An 18,445-nucleotide genomic window follows, 5' to 3' on the forward strand; every position below is an offset into this window, starting at 1 on the left:
AAGAACTATGACCTCAGCGCAGTAAGAACTTTTTATCATTTCAAAAAAAAAATTATTAGAGGCCTATTAATCACATAATGCAAAACATTGGTCTCTTCTAAAAGGCCACAAACTGTGTTATTCATTGAAAAATGGTCTCTTTCTGATTAAGCAATCATAATGCAAGCCCTGGATGCCCAGATTTCATAAATCACTTCAAACATATGTGGCATTTAATTAGACCCCATTAGCAATGAGCAACAGTATGTGTATGACGTGCATGTCGGGAGGCACATGCATATGTCTCTTTTCACATTTTCCATGGTCTGCTCTTTAGGATGTTCCTCATTAGTGTGAATATTAATGCAACCAGAAAGGGGGGAAGAGGCAAAGAAAAATGTAAAAGGAATTTGGAAGAGCTTTTTAAAGGGGCCATTTCATCAGAATCGTTATTTTTTTGCGGTTCTCTGAAGGCTCGTAACTGGCGATCTATGAAGAGAGACGTGCCGCAGTGGGGCTTAATTTAAAACCAGAAAGGTCACTGCACCAGGAAAGGTCCTCAGCTCAGCCAAAAATATAAAATGAAGAGGAGAAAAAGAAAGCAATGGGGGAGGAAGAGTGGGCCAAGAAAAAGAGCAAAATGAAAGGAGATTAGAGAATGCCAACAGGGAAGGGGGGAACCCAAGCAGGAGAAAACACGTTCAAATAATTTGGAATGAGTGTTATGGAAGGAAGGACAAAAACTCTAAAGTACTGAGGAAGGAGAAAACAGAGAGGATAATGAACTGAGTTGCAATTGAACTGGAACAAGTTTTTGTTTACTTTAATGGTGTTTTTGGAAGTGATTTGTTATAATTGTGCACAATTTGAGGGAAAAGTACTGCATCAACACATAGTGAAGGACTGCCAATCTGTCCAACAATCTGTGTTGGCAGAAACAACCCTCCCCAAGCCTTTGCTGAATTAGGCTCTCCATGCTTTGGACTTGACCAGAGTACTAATGGTCAGATGGGAAATTAGCTTTGCCATATGCAACTCAGCAAAAAAAATAAAAATAGGTGCAACTCTGAAAACTGTGTCTCCAGTTCAGTCTGTCTACGTGAGATGTTGTGTCTTGTTAACAATAATAAACCACTAAAGTGTCCCTCCCCCCAACACACAGGGCATTCCACAAACTAAGATTCTGGTCTTCAATCACTTCTTTATCTATCAGCTCACTTTAATTGTCCACTGGGTTTTTGACTGCACCACATTACATAAAAGCACAGTGGGGCCTCATGGCAGTAGCACGACAGCCTATGATGTAAAGCCTCGCGGTTTGCACAGATAAGACGAGTTCAATTTTAATGTTGCTAGCACACCGAGACGCACCAGGCTCACTTGTAAAACAGAATGCCCCCTTCGCTTGTAAACGCAGCAGCCCAAGAGGAGGAAAGAGATGGGGGTTGGGAACACTGAGGTGGGGCTGAATTAAAACGACGAGAGGTATTCCACTTGTCCAACTCCAGCAATCCATCCAATGGATCAATTTTTTTTCTCTCTCAAATTCCCAATCCACTCACCATCTCTTTTAAAAACTAATACCCAATTCCAATCACAGCTGCAGTAAAGCATATCTTGTAAAAGGTCATAGTGTGACCTCCGAGTTCTCTAAATTGGATGCTGGTTGTCCCACTTTTCTTTGAAATACCGCACAGCCTAATATAAAAGTGCCCTGTGCACATTCACATTACCAGTGGGACCTGCATCCAGCACATCAGTAGGTGTTCACATTGATGTGAAGTGTCACAGCACAGAGAATTTTACAAGATGTTGGATGTTTTTGTTGAGGGAAATGCGAACCAGAACCTAAACATAAACTACAACATGGGGGCCCAGGAATTACTCTGGGATAGGTGTATCTGTGTGTGTGTGTGCTTGCCATAGGCAACATACCGGCATATAGTGGAGCATCTCTCAGCAGCCAGCCAAGGGAACTGATCAGATGGACGATCAAACACTAATCATTCCCTCACGGCCCATACCGAGTAAAGCTGTCATTAATTTTGCGGAATTACATCAAATCTGAGACATTCTTTATGTGGCCCACGGCCTGCAGACAGTTATACGACAGGGACTGCTGCGCTAAGCAGATGGGGCAGCTTGGCCGTGCATACTAAATACCACCGTCCCCCATTTCTCTATCTCCACCCTCCCAACACTCTACCCTCCTTCTAGGCACTCTGCTTCTGCTCTTCTTTCTTTGTTTTCTACCTTGTAATGCCTTTCTTTGACTATATCTTAAAACAAGACAACATTACTTCAAAACACAGTAACTACCATTATTAAAGTCAAAACTGCCCGTATAGTTTTAAGTAATACCCAGCCAGGAAAAAAAATGCCGCCAACTTATATTCTCAGTTTTATTTCCACGCAAGACACGCTACCCATTAACTTAGTATGATGAGAAAATAAATTGTTTACTGACATAAATCTTTAATGTTTGTCTCTTGGATCTTGACAACTCTAACAATTTGCTTGGCTATACACAACAGAAGGTCATAATCCCATTTGAGGTTTCCTTGGCAACTGATTACTGCTGAAGGCTAGTTGCAATTTATGACTAGTGACACATACCTGCCATTCCCTTTGAATGAGACATGTGGTAAGCTATATTCAGACAAACCACCTCAGGTAATAAAACTGCAGTAACACTCAGGGGCTATACCATTTTCTAGCATTGAGAGAAATTCCAAGCCAAGCTGCTAGAAATCAGCAGATGACAGGGATTAAATTTGTGTGGAGTACTTCCACAACAGATAAATAAACAACATGTTGAACGTTTTGTGCCAGAACACTATTTTTACCCCCAACCTAATGCCTCAAAGTGTGAATGTTAGCCATCTCCTCCCAAAAAACAAAAAAGAGCTGTAAATTCACACGGTCAGCATAACTGCATGTGTGTGCAAGTTTGCAGGGTAGAGGTAGGATGTTATGATAGGCAGAGGAGCCATAACAGCAGGCAGCCAGGTCAAGATCAAGCAGTTTCATGGACAATCCACTTTAAGTCTAGCCTCTATTATGGTGAAGCCTTCACACTCCTACTGCACAACCGTCTTCTAACTTTACACAACAATGACGCTTCAAAGTCAAGGCTATGTGAAATCAGACACAACACTATCATAAAATAAAATAAAATAAAATAAAATAAAATAAAATAAAATAAAATAAAATAAAATAAAATAAAATAAAATAAAATAGGGTGGCACAAAACCAGCAGAAATAAGCATATAGAATTAATTCATAAACAATACTTATGCTAGTATTTTTGGTATATCTGATTTTTCTGTGTTCCAGGGAACTCATAAGACATCCACACTGAATTATGTTGAAGAATTCAACAGAAGAAATCTTTTTCTTTAATAATACCTAAGGCTAAACACGCATGTAAACAGTGGCTACTGAATAAGCCAGTCATCACAGTAGAACCTATTTAATTATCCCACTGTGAGAGCGAGCCACTATTTCCATCACCACTTTGCTCACACAGGCTCAGCACACTATTAATCCACTTAAACACAATTTATAGGGTCTCAGCATTGACTGTCCGTCGGCATAAAATTACATGAAGCATCCTTATAGTGTCGTCAACAGACTAAATTAGCCAAACTGGACTTACTAATTGAGGAGGAGTAAAGTATTGTGTGACTGGAGTGTCTCATCAATGAGCAGAGATAAATAGGCTGGCTATGGGCAATGAGGTAACATCAATAACTATAATAATACAGGCTGAGCATTATTTAACTTGTGGTTGTGGAGGACTAATAACCTTTAATAGAGAATGCTAACTTTTAATTTCCATTTCTGTTAAATAGGTTTTTGTTATTGATGGCTTTTTGCAGTTAAAGACTTATTTGCCATTTTAACTCGAATTTAAATTTAAATCATTTAATATAATCAGTTCAACTAAAACCAGTATTTTAATGGGTTTTTTTTTAATTAAAAATCTCAAAATAACACATTGTGAACCCAGATAGACAATACTACTACTGTAGCCTTGAGACCTATCTGCACAGCCATATTTGCATTTCTCTTCTGATATATCTGCAAAATCAAAACTATGAATTAAGGAAAAGCTAGAGATGGTGAACCCAGGCTTTGTTTTTAAAATTTGCAGCATAGAGAGACAGTGCCCCCCTCCCCCCCTTTATCTTGTATCTAATAGTGAAAGGACAAAAAGGCTGTGATATATTTTCATTGTGGACTTAAAAGACCGCACTGTGTGTTTAGACTTGCATGTGTAATTTTGGTTTTCAAGATGGTATACTGCCATCTGCTGCCCGGCACTGTAACCTCGTCATGTGCTCTATTTGTCCTCATGTTTGAAGACGTTGTGGGATATCAAGCTTATCCTAAAGAAACTGCCAAATTGGGACGCTTCCAAAATGCAGGATCACTGGATTATTTTGGAAAATGTTTTTGGCTAAAATCCGAATTCCCCTCCATCAAATCTGGAACGTGGGCTGACGTCAGAGGATCTGCTGTGGTTCCTGATTTTCCTCATCAAAGTACAGATAATACATGAAGTGGAAAAGGCTCCCGTGGGACACTGATTTAAACTAAAATAAATAGGCAACAACTATACAACCTGTAATACTTTAACATCAAATTAAATAACCGTTATAGTGCGAAGTCTACCTGCATGGAAAATAATGCGCAGATTTGTTTACAGCGCAATGTAGCAAATATTTATGAACTCGAACAATCACTGCAAATAAAAACATCCGTTTTCATTATTACATCCGCTAAGAGTGTCTTCCTCTCATCGCAAATAACACACACTCTCTCCATTGGTGAACGAGCAGGACAGCCGCGGTTTGGCAGATATCCGATGCGAAAAACAACGGCGGCCGATGAGACGCGTCAGATTACATTCAGCGGATCTGTTAGTCTACTGTGAGCCTGGGGGCTGTAGTTTAAAAAGGAGTATCTCAGCATAGTTTCAGCTACATCGTGAACAACAGCTCCCATAATTCCGCGGTGCAGAAGAAGCTGTGGTGCTTGTGTTTTGCTTTGGCTTTTTTGTTGTTATTTCGCGTTGTTGGTCCAGCTGAGCTCCGTGAGGAAAGCGAGTCTGCATCGGCCGTGTTCTTTCGTGGGTTTCTTGAGGACTGTCAGTCCGGTGTCTCGCACGTAGAGGGCTCCTTTAGACCGTCTGCAGAGGGCTGAGGACCGTAAAGGTAACAAAGACATCAGAAACGGGTCGAGATAATGTGCGCAGATCTCTTTTGGTAGTTAACAAAGCCCTGCATTGTCTCTTATTATTTGCATTTCCATCAAATTAACAAATATAACTAACGTGCACGGATTCAGGTCTGTCCGTAGTGCCTGTGTTTGTTTGTTTGTCATCTTAAAGCTTTCATCGACGGGCATGACACTGTTTTCTTGACATGTGCTACTGTTGGGCCTTAAGCCTCGTGCCATGTAAAACGAGTCCACGGAAAGCTATTTTGATCACTGGTGTATTGTTTTACGCACTGTCTGTATTTTATCTTGTCCGAACGTTGGGTGTTTCACCAAAAATAGAAAACTTTTATCATCTGTGATTATTGACTCTACCACAGGGAATAAATGTAAAGTACAGAAAGTTAATCCAAGTTTAAAGAACATGCTCGCTGTAAATCCTCACTGGGTTTATAGTGCGCTTGCTTTATTTTTGTTCCTTTTGAAAATCTCATCATGCTTGTCTCTGCTGCTCTATTAAAATGTATATTTACCATGTGTTTCACCCTGTTTGTGTAACAGTGTACCATCACATCATAAATGTTGCCTATACCATAGTTATTACGCCACACACAAAAATAATGCTTTCTGTAGGCAAGCAGTGTGGTTAACTGCAGGGACACCACAAATTCGTGGGAAGTAACCTCTAGTGGAATCTGAGCCCATATCCTGCATGCTTACACGTGATGCTGTATAATAGCAAATGATTTTGAAGATGACTGAAATAGCCCCTGGTGACAACCTGTGTAACGTGTCATGTTGCCTTAAGACCATGCTGTCACTGAGGATTAGCTGTGCATCGGTGCTGTTTCCTTAAGTGTGCACTCAGTCTAGATCTTACACTGAACAAAAATATTCACACACTTGGGGCCTCTTGTTTGTTCAGCTGGGACCACCTCTTACCTATATTCCAGAAATAGCTGTGTAATGTAATGTGTAATGTAACTGTGCATGTTGGTTTCTAGGTTGATTTGGGGTTTGTTTGTTTTTTACCTTCTTTCTTTCTTGTAGGTGCAATAGAGCATTTGTTTTGTGTTGCCATGGACAAGGACTGGCAGGTGGAGTTTAGAAACGTGGGCTGCAGCTACTTTCCTGAGAGCAGAGTCGACTGCCACTACACGCTGAGCTCACGGCACATATGGGCCAGTAATGATTGGATAGGGCTCTTCAAGGTATTGCTATTCTGACGAATTTCTGGAAAAGCAACTAAATAAATAATATCCAACTGGAAGTTAACACTGTGCACACATTTTCTTCTTCAGGAGGGATGGACATCAGTAAAGGAATACCACACCTTTGTATGGGCACTAGCCCCGGCTGACTACCAAGAGGGCACAGATGTCAACTGCTGTGTTCAGTTTCAGGGTATTCATACCTTTGTTTTCTAACTGTGTTTACCTCCCATAGTCACACAGGATCTGTACTAGATCAGCACATAAAACCTTCAGCAGGAGATTGATGCCTCTGTAAAATGAATTGCTCTGTTGTTTACAAAATGCTAGCGAATCACATACTGAGTGGAAGCAAATGTTTATTTCTATCTTAAAATAATTCTTCAGCAGAAAAAAGGGAAAAAAATCCTGTGCACAAGACAAACATCTAACTTGGTTTCTAACAGAGACACTCTCTGTCATGGTTTGAATTCATTTCTTTAGTAAGCAGGAGGTTGAGTAATGAGGATGACAAAGACAATGGCCCAAAGGCTGCTCTGCTGACTGCTGCTGCTCACTGGAGAATACAGTGTTCACTTTGTCCTGTGTGTCAGGGGCAGCTGATAAGCCTGATTGAGGGTGAGGGGCACGTGTGCAGCAGGTGTGGCATTGACCCCTGGTAAAGTGATTTATCGCTAACTTAAACATACTGTCAATGTCATTCTTCAGTACAGAGAAAGGAAACTAAAGAAAGTAGAGATGGTTCCTTATCAGCAGCAATGCTGTGATTTAAAAAGAAGGTCGCCTCTTCTGTGACCTTAGCCGGTGCTCGAAGTTGAAATACAGCTCATAAACTTTACCGTGTGTCATTCCCTCTGTCTGTTTTCTATCTTGGCCCTTTGCTGTAGCCGTATTGTGAAACAGTAATTCTAAGTAAATCACTCCAAACATGAAGCTATGGTCTGTGTGAGATAATGATATTAGATCAGCTTACTTTATAGGCTGGAAGGAGTCACAGAATAAGGCTGACTGCTTTGTGGTTAGTGTGGGAGGCAGGAGGTGTATCATCATCAGTTCCAGTATGCTTGGTTAAAGGTGCATGAAAAGGAAACAGATTCAGGTGATAGTGAAAGTCTTAACGTTATGCAAGTAGCACAGCTGGTCTGAAAAGCAGTTATTTTGCTCTCGAAATTTGTAAGCCTTCAACTTTATGAGCGACAGTCTTATGCGAAACAGTGATTGCTGATGTGTTTTTATGACTAATAGCTTTGCTTATATTGGTAGATAGGCTGTAGTCAACAAGATTTATTAAGTGGTTACGTACAAAATAAAGAAATGACCTGTTCTGCAAGTGTCTTTTAACTCAGCGTTATCATACCCACTTTGTGCTCTACATTTTAACCAATCCAGTCCTGTTGGGCCACTTAAAATATCTTTATAGAGCTGTTATGTTATATTTGTTGCAATTTCTCCTGCCCTCTTGGCCAGCTCTCTTTTGAAGAAGACGTTTTTACTGTCAACGATAGTTTTTACATCGATTCATAAAGGATATATAAAAGTCACTTTGCCAAAAACTGATTGTAGCTTCTACTTTGTGACAGGAATTTTCTTTCTGGCACATAATGACTTGATATCCTTCATGAGAGATACGTTTGACAGATTATAGGCCAGCAAGTCATTTACAGCGGTTTAAATAGCAGGAAAACATTTTTGGCAGGACAGCTGAAAGCATGGACCGCGTCATTAACAGGATGTTTGTTGAACTGATACTAGATTAATTTCTGTGGTTTCAACAGGACATAGCAGCATAGCACAAACAGTCGAGGCGACTGAAAAGCTATTTTATAATGTGTTATACAAACACGTGTTGTTTAATGAGCGTTTAGCTTGCTGGAGCTAGCTGTTTTTGACACTACAGGACAAAAGCAGAACATACAAAGTTGTTTAACTGCTTCTGTTACGCCGAAGATGTATACAACAAACATAAATACAAGAATGAATAGACGCTTACAGACCTCAGCCCATGGGACACAAGTTACATACAAGACGTCATCGTTTTGTCGCTCACCTGCGGTGAATGGCCGCACTGCTGCCACTAGTGGCCAGAAGCTGTATTACAACATTGTGAACCTGGTGTTACTGAATTGAAGTATTATCAGACAGCTTCTAAGACTAAATGAGAAGATAGCTTTATTTAATAAATGTTTTAGTTTAGCAGTGGGCTTAATCCAAGTTTGCAAAGCTAGGCCATTTTAGACTGCAGTAAGACAGATGATAAATTAAACGGTATTAAGTTTACAGCGAGCAGTTTTTACTTGAATTTGTCACCCGTGTATTTTTAGTTGTCACAGTAGGGGAGGAGCAGGTCAAAGTAATGTTTTCCTAGTTCCATTAAGTTTCCTATTTCATGGCAATAAAACAGAATGTGCAAAAGGGGGACCTCCCCTAAGTGGAATTCAGCCATTATTCATACACTTTCCCTACTTTGACAAGTCAAAATGTTTGCTGTAAATAGGGTCTGTGAAATGGATTTTTGATGGCAAACACATCATCTTAACCAGCAATACAATGCAAATAAATGTATTAGACTCATAGTTCATATTTACCAGAACATTAATTTAAATTGTGATTAGATGTTCCAAAATTATAGGTATGTAATTTAGACTGACTAAAAGTATAATGGGAAGTAGGGTCTAAATTAAAGCACGGCTACTTTGAAAAACAATTATTCTTCTCTGCAGATTGTAATATAACCTTTTGCTTTTTTTTCTTTTTTTTAAATCACTATTTTAGCTTCCTACCTACCCAAGCCCAGCTCCCAGGAGTATGAGTTCGTATATATTGATGCTAAAGGGAAGGTGTGCTCTCGCAGCTCTAAATTCACTTTTTGTGCACCAAAGCCACTTGAGGATCTGGTGACTCTTGAGGAAGACTCCCATGGAGAGGAGGCAGGCACAGATATGCTGCTGGTAGTCCCCAGGGCTGAGCTGCTGCAGGTGAGTGGATAAGATACTGCATGGGAGAGTGTGTTTTCAGTTTTGCAAAATTAACGAGTGCTTATAAAACACATCTGCTGGGGGGGGGGGGAATCAATACTCTTGTTTACTGCAGTTACACAAAGACGAGCACACAATCATGCTGCTTGCTTCCTCTGTTCTCTGTCTTGTTAGAATCGACTGCAGGAATGTCTGCGAGAGCGCGCTGAGCTTTTGCAGGTGCAGGAGGCGGTTAAAGAGCAAAGAGAGAAAGAGAATGAGGAGTACAAGCGAGCGAGAGAGGCCTGGGACAGAAGACGCAAAGAGCTGGAGGGTGATATCGCCAGGCTTCAGAAAGAGCTGAACCAAACTCTAGAGAAGCTTGATGAGCTGGAGAAGAAGCAGAAGGTGATGTATGAAGCTTATGCAAATGGTGGGCACAGTCATTTGATTAGAACCGATGTGCCTGCTTCCATTTCCCTACAGCAGTGCCCTCATTCTCAGATAAAGCATTTCTGCTTAAATTATGTCCCTGTGTGTTAAGTGTAAAAAATGTAAGCAGGAGACATTTAAGAAATTGCCTGAGTTATTATATTAACACAAAAATTAAACACGCCTCTGGTCTGTTAGGAGGAAAAGGCATTAGGAGAATCACTAGCCCAGGAGAAAACTGCTTTAATGGATGCCAGGGAGGCAAGCAAAGCGCGAATCCGAGAGCTAGAGGACGACATCAAAACCCTGGCACAGAGAGCTGTGGAAAAAGAGACAGAGTTAGAGAGGTTTGACATGGTTTTCTCATTTGTCCTTCTTTTACTTTTATGTGGGTCCTGTGAATAGTTTTGATTGTCTATAACAAAATCTGTATGTGCAGAATTAAGGAAAGAGCCAGGAGGGCAGGAGCTCTGAGAAAAGAAGAGGAGAGTGAGAGAAGGAGCCTGCAGGTGCACAGTTCAAAACATACTGTGTAACATAGTAAAACATGGTCCTTTCCCCACCCCCAACATCTCAGTTTTCCCATCTCTTGCCTTTTTTTCCTTAGACTAAGCTGGAACAAACAGAAAGTGAGCTCAAAATCCTGTCAAAGGAGTTCCAGGGCCTGAGGAACTCCCTCGCCCAAAGAGACACCAGTGTCCTGCAGCTTCAAAACACCATCACCACCCTCACCCAGAAACTCACCACAGCCCACAGGAAAGAGGTCAGATCATTTTTGGAAACCAAAGGACTTATTAATGAATGATTTAGTGGTTGAAACTCAACCAGGATGCTCACTCAGAGGATGTAAAAATAGGATTTTTGTTTGTTTGTTTGTTTTCAACTCGACTCTTGTTAAATGTGTTACAAGTATTTGGACATAAAATCAGAATTGATTTTTGGGGGGAAAGTGATCACTGCTACTTTATTTGGAACATGTTTTTTTGTATTTTAACTCAGCAATTATGTTTTAAAAGAATTACAAACAAACAACAATGACCATTTCAAATTCACTCTTAGATATTTTTGGGTCTGGCAATATACAGAAAATCACCTAAAGTATGGGATGAGTAAGCAACATGGTTTCTTGGTCCTTTATGTACAGGCGGAAAATGAAGCATCTCTGAAAGAAATGCGTAGCCTGCGTGAGCGGCTGCACATGAGCGAACGAGCTGCTGAGGGCTTGAAGAGTGACCTCAGCTCTATGGTTGCCCAGAGGGATCAGGGGCAAGCTGGACTGCATCAGGCTCGCCTTCAGGCTGCTCAGCTCACCCTTCAGCTTGCAGATTCCAGTCTGGCCCTGAGGGAGGGAAGAGCCCACTGGGCCCAGGAGAGGCAGAACATGCAGCGCTCGGCTGAGGTACTGCATCGCTGTAGAGCATGAAATCTGGAAAATGTAGAATGTCACTAATAAATGCCACGAGGTTTCAAAGTGAAATATTCCCATGGCATTAATAACAATTGTATGCAGCATAATAAAAGAAGAAAAAACGGTCAGTTTTTAAATGCTTAAAGAGAAATCAGAAAAGGGAGATTTATATCAATATTAGCAGGTGCGACATTATGTTGATATGAAGGTGCAAGGAATACATGTATAGAATATTTTTTAAAAGGCAGAGGGTAGCAATATATTGCTATTATACATCTGAACAGTTTGTTTTATTTTTGATAAAAATGGGTTAAGTATGTCACACCCAGTAGACCTGATTTTATTTTTACAAGTCTTCGTTTTGATTCAGAGTTGTTGCAGGGTTTTTCTCTCTCATCTCTTTTAGTATGTGTGTATTTGTAATATTTGATATATGTAACATTCGATGTATGAAGTGGATATTAATAATAATGAGAAAAAGAACAAAATGTTCTATAGTTCTCAAAATGGGCCTATATGGCTGGCACTACTAAAAGTACTGGGTCACACCTCTGACTCTTTGAATTCAGGTGTGTTCAATCCTATTGCCTGATGTGTATTACATGAAGTGCCTATTCTGAAGAGCTTAAATTGAGCGTGGTACCGTAATATGATTGCAATGAGTCAGTTTGGGAAATTTCTTCCCTCCTAGATATTCCTCAATCAACTGTAAGTGGTATTATTGGAAAGTGGAAGCATTTAGGAACTACAGCAACTCAGCCATGAAGTGGCAGAGCATGTAAAGCTACAGAGAGCAGGGGCCCCAACGCTATTCTGACCCAATAACTCCAGAGTTTCAAACTCCCTTAATATCAGCATGGAAACTGCACCAGGAGCTTCATGACGTAGCTTTGCATGGCTGAGCAGCTTCTGTAGGTGTAATGTGTAGGTGGTATGACATCGAGTCAATATTTTAGGCCATAACCTAAAGATCGAACGGCAGAGGCAAATAAATTAAAGTAAATACAGTAAGTAGTAGTGTCTGTGTGTCACCCTCATAGAAAGACCATGAGCGTTTGGAGAAACTCAGCCAAGAGATGCAGGCGATGGAGGAGAGGCTGCAAGAGGAAAGGATGGAGAGAGTGAAGCTAGAGGTTGAGCTTGGAAGAGAAAAAGATTGCAACCGGGTGAGAGAAGCTGCTTCATATACATTATAGCCTACTCTGTATCTGTGTGAACAAATAGTTTTGTTTGAACTGGCAAAAACAAGGTCAAACTCAGTATGAGCATCATTTAGATGTTGGCAAAAAAATACCCTGTTTACTTCTAGAACATCACACAAAAGTCAAAGTGTCTTTCAAGTGTTCTAATATACCTCACCCTGCTGTTTTGTGATATCTGGCTTGTAGGTTCAGCTGAGCGAAACCCGTAGGGAGCTTCAGGAGCTGAAGGCCAGCCTGAGGGTTGCCCAAAAAGAGAAGGAGCAGCTGCTTGCAGAGAAACAGGTTAGAAACATTGTCTGCCACGGTGGATGATTTGAATCAGTACTGACAGAAACTATTTTTAAAAAGCAGCGAGCGATAAACTCTGGGTGGGTAGTGTACTTATTTAACACTGTGCATGTGCGGTGTCACAGACTTTGTGCCATTATCAGTTGCTGAGGTCTCATGGTTTAGTTTTTAAATGTAAATCTAGTTTAGTGTGTGACTATAAAGCCCGGGCACACCCCTGCAATTTTTTCTAAAATCTTTGCATTAATAATGAACGCATATCCTTACTGATATAACAACAGTAATACTCTTATTGTGAATGACCCTGCTGTTGGGAATCATCTCCCTGTGGTTGTCCTCTTGTTATTGTGCAATATAATTTGTTTACAGTGCAATATAAATCGGTGGATTTCAGGGCAGTCGGTGCTGTTGTTGTTAAAGTGCCTGCAGAGTTTTGTTGGCTAACTACCATAACATTTTCACTCTGAAGGCAGAAGTAAATATTCAGTTCTTTTTCTAAATTACTGTCCAGCCTAATTATAACTCCAGCCATATCTAAGTACAACAGCCAATGTGTGGCACATGAGAAACCAAGGAAGGACTTAAATGTTCTTTGTACTGTGGTAACATTTATATAATGGCAAATGTTTCCGTTGTGTTTTAACAGTGCAATAATGTAGTGCTGGTTTGAAGAGGTCGGCATTTTGAGGGTTATAAGGGTGATGACTGCATTTTTCACCACAGGAGTTGATGGAGTACATCTGTCAGCTGGAACAGAAGATGGGAACAGTAGCAAGCGCCAAGTGGAACTCGGCCCCAGTTGCCTCTACAGGTGAATTGAGCTACACATTAATCTACTGTATGCCCTGCAGATGTGAACAATAAAAGTGTTAACTATCATTCAAGAGCCACACTAAATATTGTTCAGATTGGCCCGTGTTGTGGACGCCAAGAGCAGCGCTCTGAGGAAAAGTGACCGCTATTTCTTAACTAATGTTTCTGTCTGGCAGGCCGTCCTGACAGTGTGTTATCTGACTCGGAGGATGAGAACCCAGAGGCTTTGCAGATCCTCCACCCACCGACCCCCCTGGCACACTACAGCCTATGTGAGCAGGGGCAGCCTGACTCGTTGCTCCTTGCCACCCCTCCTCTCTCCCCCAGGGAGGTAAGCAGGAGGGAAGTGGTCATCAACCAGCCGGCACCGCTCTCCCTTCCACACCAGGCCACCGCTGACACTCTGGCACACAGCTCTGATTCGGTGAGACGTGCACCATAATTATATGTGATATTGAAACTGAGCTATGCCTTCATGCTGATAGCCATGCACACCAGTTAAACACGGGCAGTGGGTCGTTTGATATAGACATTATCTCCTAGTACCAATTAGGCTGCTAGTGTGCAAGTTATTGGATGGTAATAGCTGCTGGATAGATATGTGTTAAGTGTCATCCTGTGCGTGTGTGTGTGTGTGTGTTTTACTGTATTAAGGAGGAGGAATGCGATCCACGTGAGTGTAGAAGGAGCAGCTCTGGAGAGGAAACGGCTCTTTTGTTGCCTGACCCCATGGATACTTTTCTCAGGTACAGCTTTCCACTACAAACGCGTACCCTTATATGTTTATACATGTAACACTTACTCTTTATACCCATTACTGTAAAGTATTAATGGAGTAATACTCTTTTTCTTTTCTTTTTTTTAACCAATATTAAAGTATAAACTTTACAGAATAATTTATTTACAGAAAATTAAGTTAAAATGTTAAAAGCCAAAGTTATCCCTTTGATTTTGATCAGCGTTAGGATGGGGTACGATAGTATAGATCATAGAATACATTGCATTGTTAAAAAGTATTTTTTACCAGTGAAAGAGAGACAAAGTGTACAATATATAAAGAAGCAAAGATTTGTGATTATTTTTCTTCTTCACTTCTTCTTTTAAACACTTAGAAATCATTGGCTGAAAATACCTTAATTCACAAACAATACCTCCATATTGACATGCACCATGCTATTTTCAGATTATTGCATTAGTAGTAATAATCTATTAATATCATATCTAATAATATATCAGTTTTTACTCAAGCATATTTGTTCTTCAACCGCTTCCTTTTACTATTACAAGGAAGTATTTAATGTCGCAGATGATATAACAGTTTCATAAACTGCTAGTGTTATAGCCTCTAAAAGTCAGAAATAACTTCTTGTCGGCACTCAAAATACACTGAAGGATATTCTCAATAAAGGGTGTAGGATTGCTAAACACGTGAGGGATTGCAACAAATTGTGCACAGGTGAAGATTTAAGGTTCAAAAAAGATTTGCGTTGCTGACTGCATATGGAAATGAAAATTTCTCTGAGGCAAAACAAGCCACCAGATATCACCCCGTCATGCTGGCTGGTTTTAACTCTAGCATTGTCTTTATGTTTTATGAGCTCATGACTTGATTTGTGTGTACAGTCTTAGTCGGCAAAGTAATTAAAGAACAAAGCCGCTATAAAACTGCAGTGGGGTAAAAAGTATCGTATTTCTCCCTGGAACGTAGAAAAGTATCTCAAAACTGGGGAGTGAATTAATGTATGTATGCCCGAGTAAATGTACTCCGTTACTTTCCTTCACTGGCTTCTCGCAGAAATGGTTTGATGCGTGCACAATGAATTCAAACGTATCTAATGCACACAGACATGTGCAACTAGTTATTTATGGTGGCACGGTGAATATGACTCGAAGATGGAAGTTTTGAATACGTGGTCGTAAAAGAAGTTGAGTCAGGGTGAAGCGAGGGAGGCTGTTTGAGACACATTCGGGGCATGGGAGGGGCGAGATGGGAGGACAAGGGGACAGACAAGTTGACAGCAAGCTGTAGCAATGATTTACCTGAGGGGTGTACCGCAGTCACGGGCCAATTTTCAGCATCATTAAGGCTCTCGCTCTCCCACTCACCCACTCCTTTCGTCTCGCCTGCTCTTTCAACCAGAATGTGTGTTTCTTTGCATTTTTAACACACTCACACACACACATCCTTTCTCTCTCCTTTGTTTCTTCCTCCAGTGGTTCAGCTGACACCTCGCTCTGGTAACCAGTGGACACCTACCCACAGCAAGTGATCAAAAAGGGAAAGAGGGACCTTGTTGTTTCCGCATTACTTCCTATAACAAGCACAAATACAGCTTATGCTCTATACACAGACAGAATTTTAATATGCAATTATGTTGTATCTGCCATAAACCTTGTTTTTTGTCCTTCTAGATTGCTGTGTTTTTACCCTGACTGTTTTTGCCAGCGGTGGCAGGTCAACACAATATTTATGACTGACATAAGAGTGGTGCACAGTTTGAAGCAGCAGGCTTTTAGACATGGGCTCTGGCATTTGAGAGTTTGCAGGCTGTAGCAGAATGATTTCTGTTGAATCATTGCTATGTCGAGAGCTTTACGATGGATGTTATGTCGTTTTTATGGCATTTGTGATCAGGAGTCATGACAGGCACTGTAATTATGATGTTTTGTGCAGGCCCAGCTCCGCTGGAAATCATAGCAAAACTCTCTTCCAGCATTAAATTCTCCACAGCAGCTTCGAACACTTTTCATGGCGGCATAAAGTAATGATACAGCATCATGCTAAATTATATTGCAGTAATGTAGGTCTATGACATCATATTTCTCCTCCATTTACTCAGAACTAAGATTTGATTTGAACTTTCTTGTGTGCATTAGCAGGTGATTGTTGTCATGCAGATGCAGTTAAGGTGATTTAGGGATGCTGACGCTTAGGACGAGCTTTTGAAATAGAAAGCTTATTCAACAGATTGTGCTTCAGGTCTATTTAAATAGGGACGACATGCAACTTTCTACTTGAGTAACTTCACATAATTGTTATTATGAAATTAATGTTCATTAGCTTTACACTGCAAAGCTGCAATTTTTTTATTTATTAATGAAACTGGGTTTATTGAAATTCTCTAGCTGCTCATTTGGGATATTTAGCATCAGCCTTTATTACAGCTAGATTGCACAGAAATCATTGTGATGCAGTTCTAAATTTGTGCCTAAAATAATGAAGTAGAATCATCTTTATAGATCCTGACATCAGAATCATGGTGTTGATACTTTCCCCCAGCCCTGAGGTAATATACTGCCTAATAAAAGAAATGCTGCCTACGTTTTAATCAATATTATATGCATTTTTCATGATTTTCTATTTATAATTAATTTGAGTTATGCTGCAATTAAACTATATTCAGGTTTAGTTTGAAACAGGTGTACAGTTTTCACAGTTTGTGCAATGTGTAACAAAATTTTCCATGCTTGGCTAAGAGAATTTACTAGATACCTTGATGCTTGATTTTATCTGCTGTATTTGCACCCTATTTTTACTAGAGAAGAGTTTTTAGATGAAAAGTTGATATTGATACTCACCAATATGCCATCTGTGTCCTTCATCATTGTTATCATAACCATTACCCACGTGTGTTGTGTTTACTCACGTTTTATCTCTTTTCTATTTTTACTTTATGTTTTCAAATACTTTAATGGGTTGTTTAAAGGCTACGTTGTTGCAAGGTATTGGTGCTAATGGAAGGGAGTGATGCCAACATCGCATGGTAAAGGTAGATGTAAAAAAAATACATATGGAAGGAATTGATCCTAATGTTTAAGTTTATAAAATTAGGAGTGAAAGAAGTAAACGTCTTTCCGACGCCTCATTTACCTTGTGTTACACTACGTATGTGGATGGTTGAAAGGTTTTAAGGAGCCCCGTGTTCTTTCCCAGAAGATGGCACACTAAACGTATTCTCAGTAGTCCTTGTTTGTAGTTGTAATCTGACTTTATGTCTCAAGGAAGTTATCTTTTTGTTGTTCCACTGAGATCTCCAGTGCGAGTGCTCCTCATCAGGACACTGTCTCACACCGCAATAAAACTCCAGTGGTTACGGTTTGTTTTGAACTTCTGTATGTGAAGGTTATCCCACATGTACACTGTGTATTTTCTTACCAGTCATGTAATGGGGTTTGGGTGGGGTTCTGCATAATAAAAACGTTTATGTATCCATTATTGGGTCTAATGTGTCTTTTTCTGGCCAATGATTATAGCAATATTTTGATCCTCACATGACATTTCACTGGTAATTAACTATGCCATTTCTTTTCACACGGCTATATAGCCTATATTCCCTTTTGGCTCATTGCCTGTTTCATATACATTCCCATTCTGGGTTTTTTTTCTCTCTCCTCACCTTTGACTCTCCTGCAGTCCCCCCTCAGGGCTGACTTCCTCATCATCTTCATCCTCCTCACTCCACCAGCAGAGTCGCGCTGCTCTGTCTTTTGAGCTCTCGTCGTGCCCCTCTACCACACTCCCTCCATCTTAAGTCTGGGGTGACGATAGCTAATTATAAAATCAATGATGCCGGGCTGCCTAGTTTACAGCCCCCTCTAAAACCTTAACTGGGAAATCACTGTGGGATTGATGACTCCCTCACTCTTTATCTCTTTTAATTAGAAATGTAAAAGATATGAAGACCCAGAGGCCAGAACACATCTCCTAGTTTTTATGACCCCGACGCCTGCCCGCCCGCCCGCCCGCCTTCCCAGTGCTTGCTCCTCATTCCCAAATCGCCCCCACCTCTACCTGGCCTTGTTTATTTCCTCTGGCTCCCTTCTGGCACGCCCTCCATTCTCACTCTTGTCACAGATACCTTTACCCGTTTCTTCATCACTTTCTCCATTACCCTTTCGGTAAGATGGCCCGTCTGCCTTCTTGCTCGTACAGGG

At 40.6% G+C, this 18,445-nt stretch overlaps 1 protein-coding gene across 1 annotated transcript; it reads left to right on the top strand.

The window, feature by feature from the left end:
- Positions 1 to 4,980: 4,980 nt before the first annotated feature.
- Positions 4,981 to 17,726, top strand: calcoco1a (calcium binding and coiled-coil domain 1a). The gene is made up of 15 exons (XM_084917478.1): positions 4,981 to 5,198; positions 6,253 to 6,413; positions 6,504 to 6,606; positions 9,186 to 9,388; positions 9,563 to 9,775; positions 9,998 to 10,146; positions 10,239 to 10,308; positions 10,407 to 10,562; positions 10,944 to 11,198; positions 12,248 to 12,373; positions 12,596 to 12,691; positions 13,421 to 13,508; positions 13,687 to 13,934; positions 14,165 to 14,256; positions 15,725 to 17,726. Exons 2-15 carry the CDS (start codon positions 6,282 to 6,284, stop codon positions 15,750 to 15,752), a joined length of 1,959 nt encoding a protein of 652 aa, XP_084773604.1. The 5' UTR covers positions 4,981 to 5,198; positions 6,253 to 6,281; the 3' UTR covers positions 15,753 to 17,726.
- Positions 17,727 to 18,445: the final 719 nt, after the last annotated feature.

The sequence above is a fragment of the Perissodus microlepis genome, chromosome 20 (assembly GCF_051167445.1).
Source record: "Perissodus microlepis isolate ML-2025 ecotype Zambia chromosome 20, ASM5116744v1, whole genome shotgun sequence".
Classification (NCBI taxonomy): Eukaryota; Metazoa; Chordata; class Actinopteri; order Cichliformes; family Cichlidae; genus Perissodus; species Perissodus microlepis.

Bases quoted from the DNA above. Each gene is read 5' to 3' on its own strand.
- calcoco1a (XM_084917478.1), top strand. From the start codon at position 6,282: ATGGACAAGGACTGGCAGGTGGAGTTTAGAAACGTGGGCTGCAGCTAC. The intron at 11,199-12,247 runs GTACTGCATCGC...TCACCCTCATAG, and splicing joins ACATGCAGCGCTCGGCTGAG to AAAGACCATGAGCGTTTGGA. The intron at 12,692-13,420 runs GTTAGAAACATT...TTTTCACCACAG, and splicing joins AGCTGCTTGCAGAGAAACAG to GAGTTGATGGAGTACATCTG.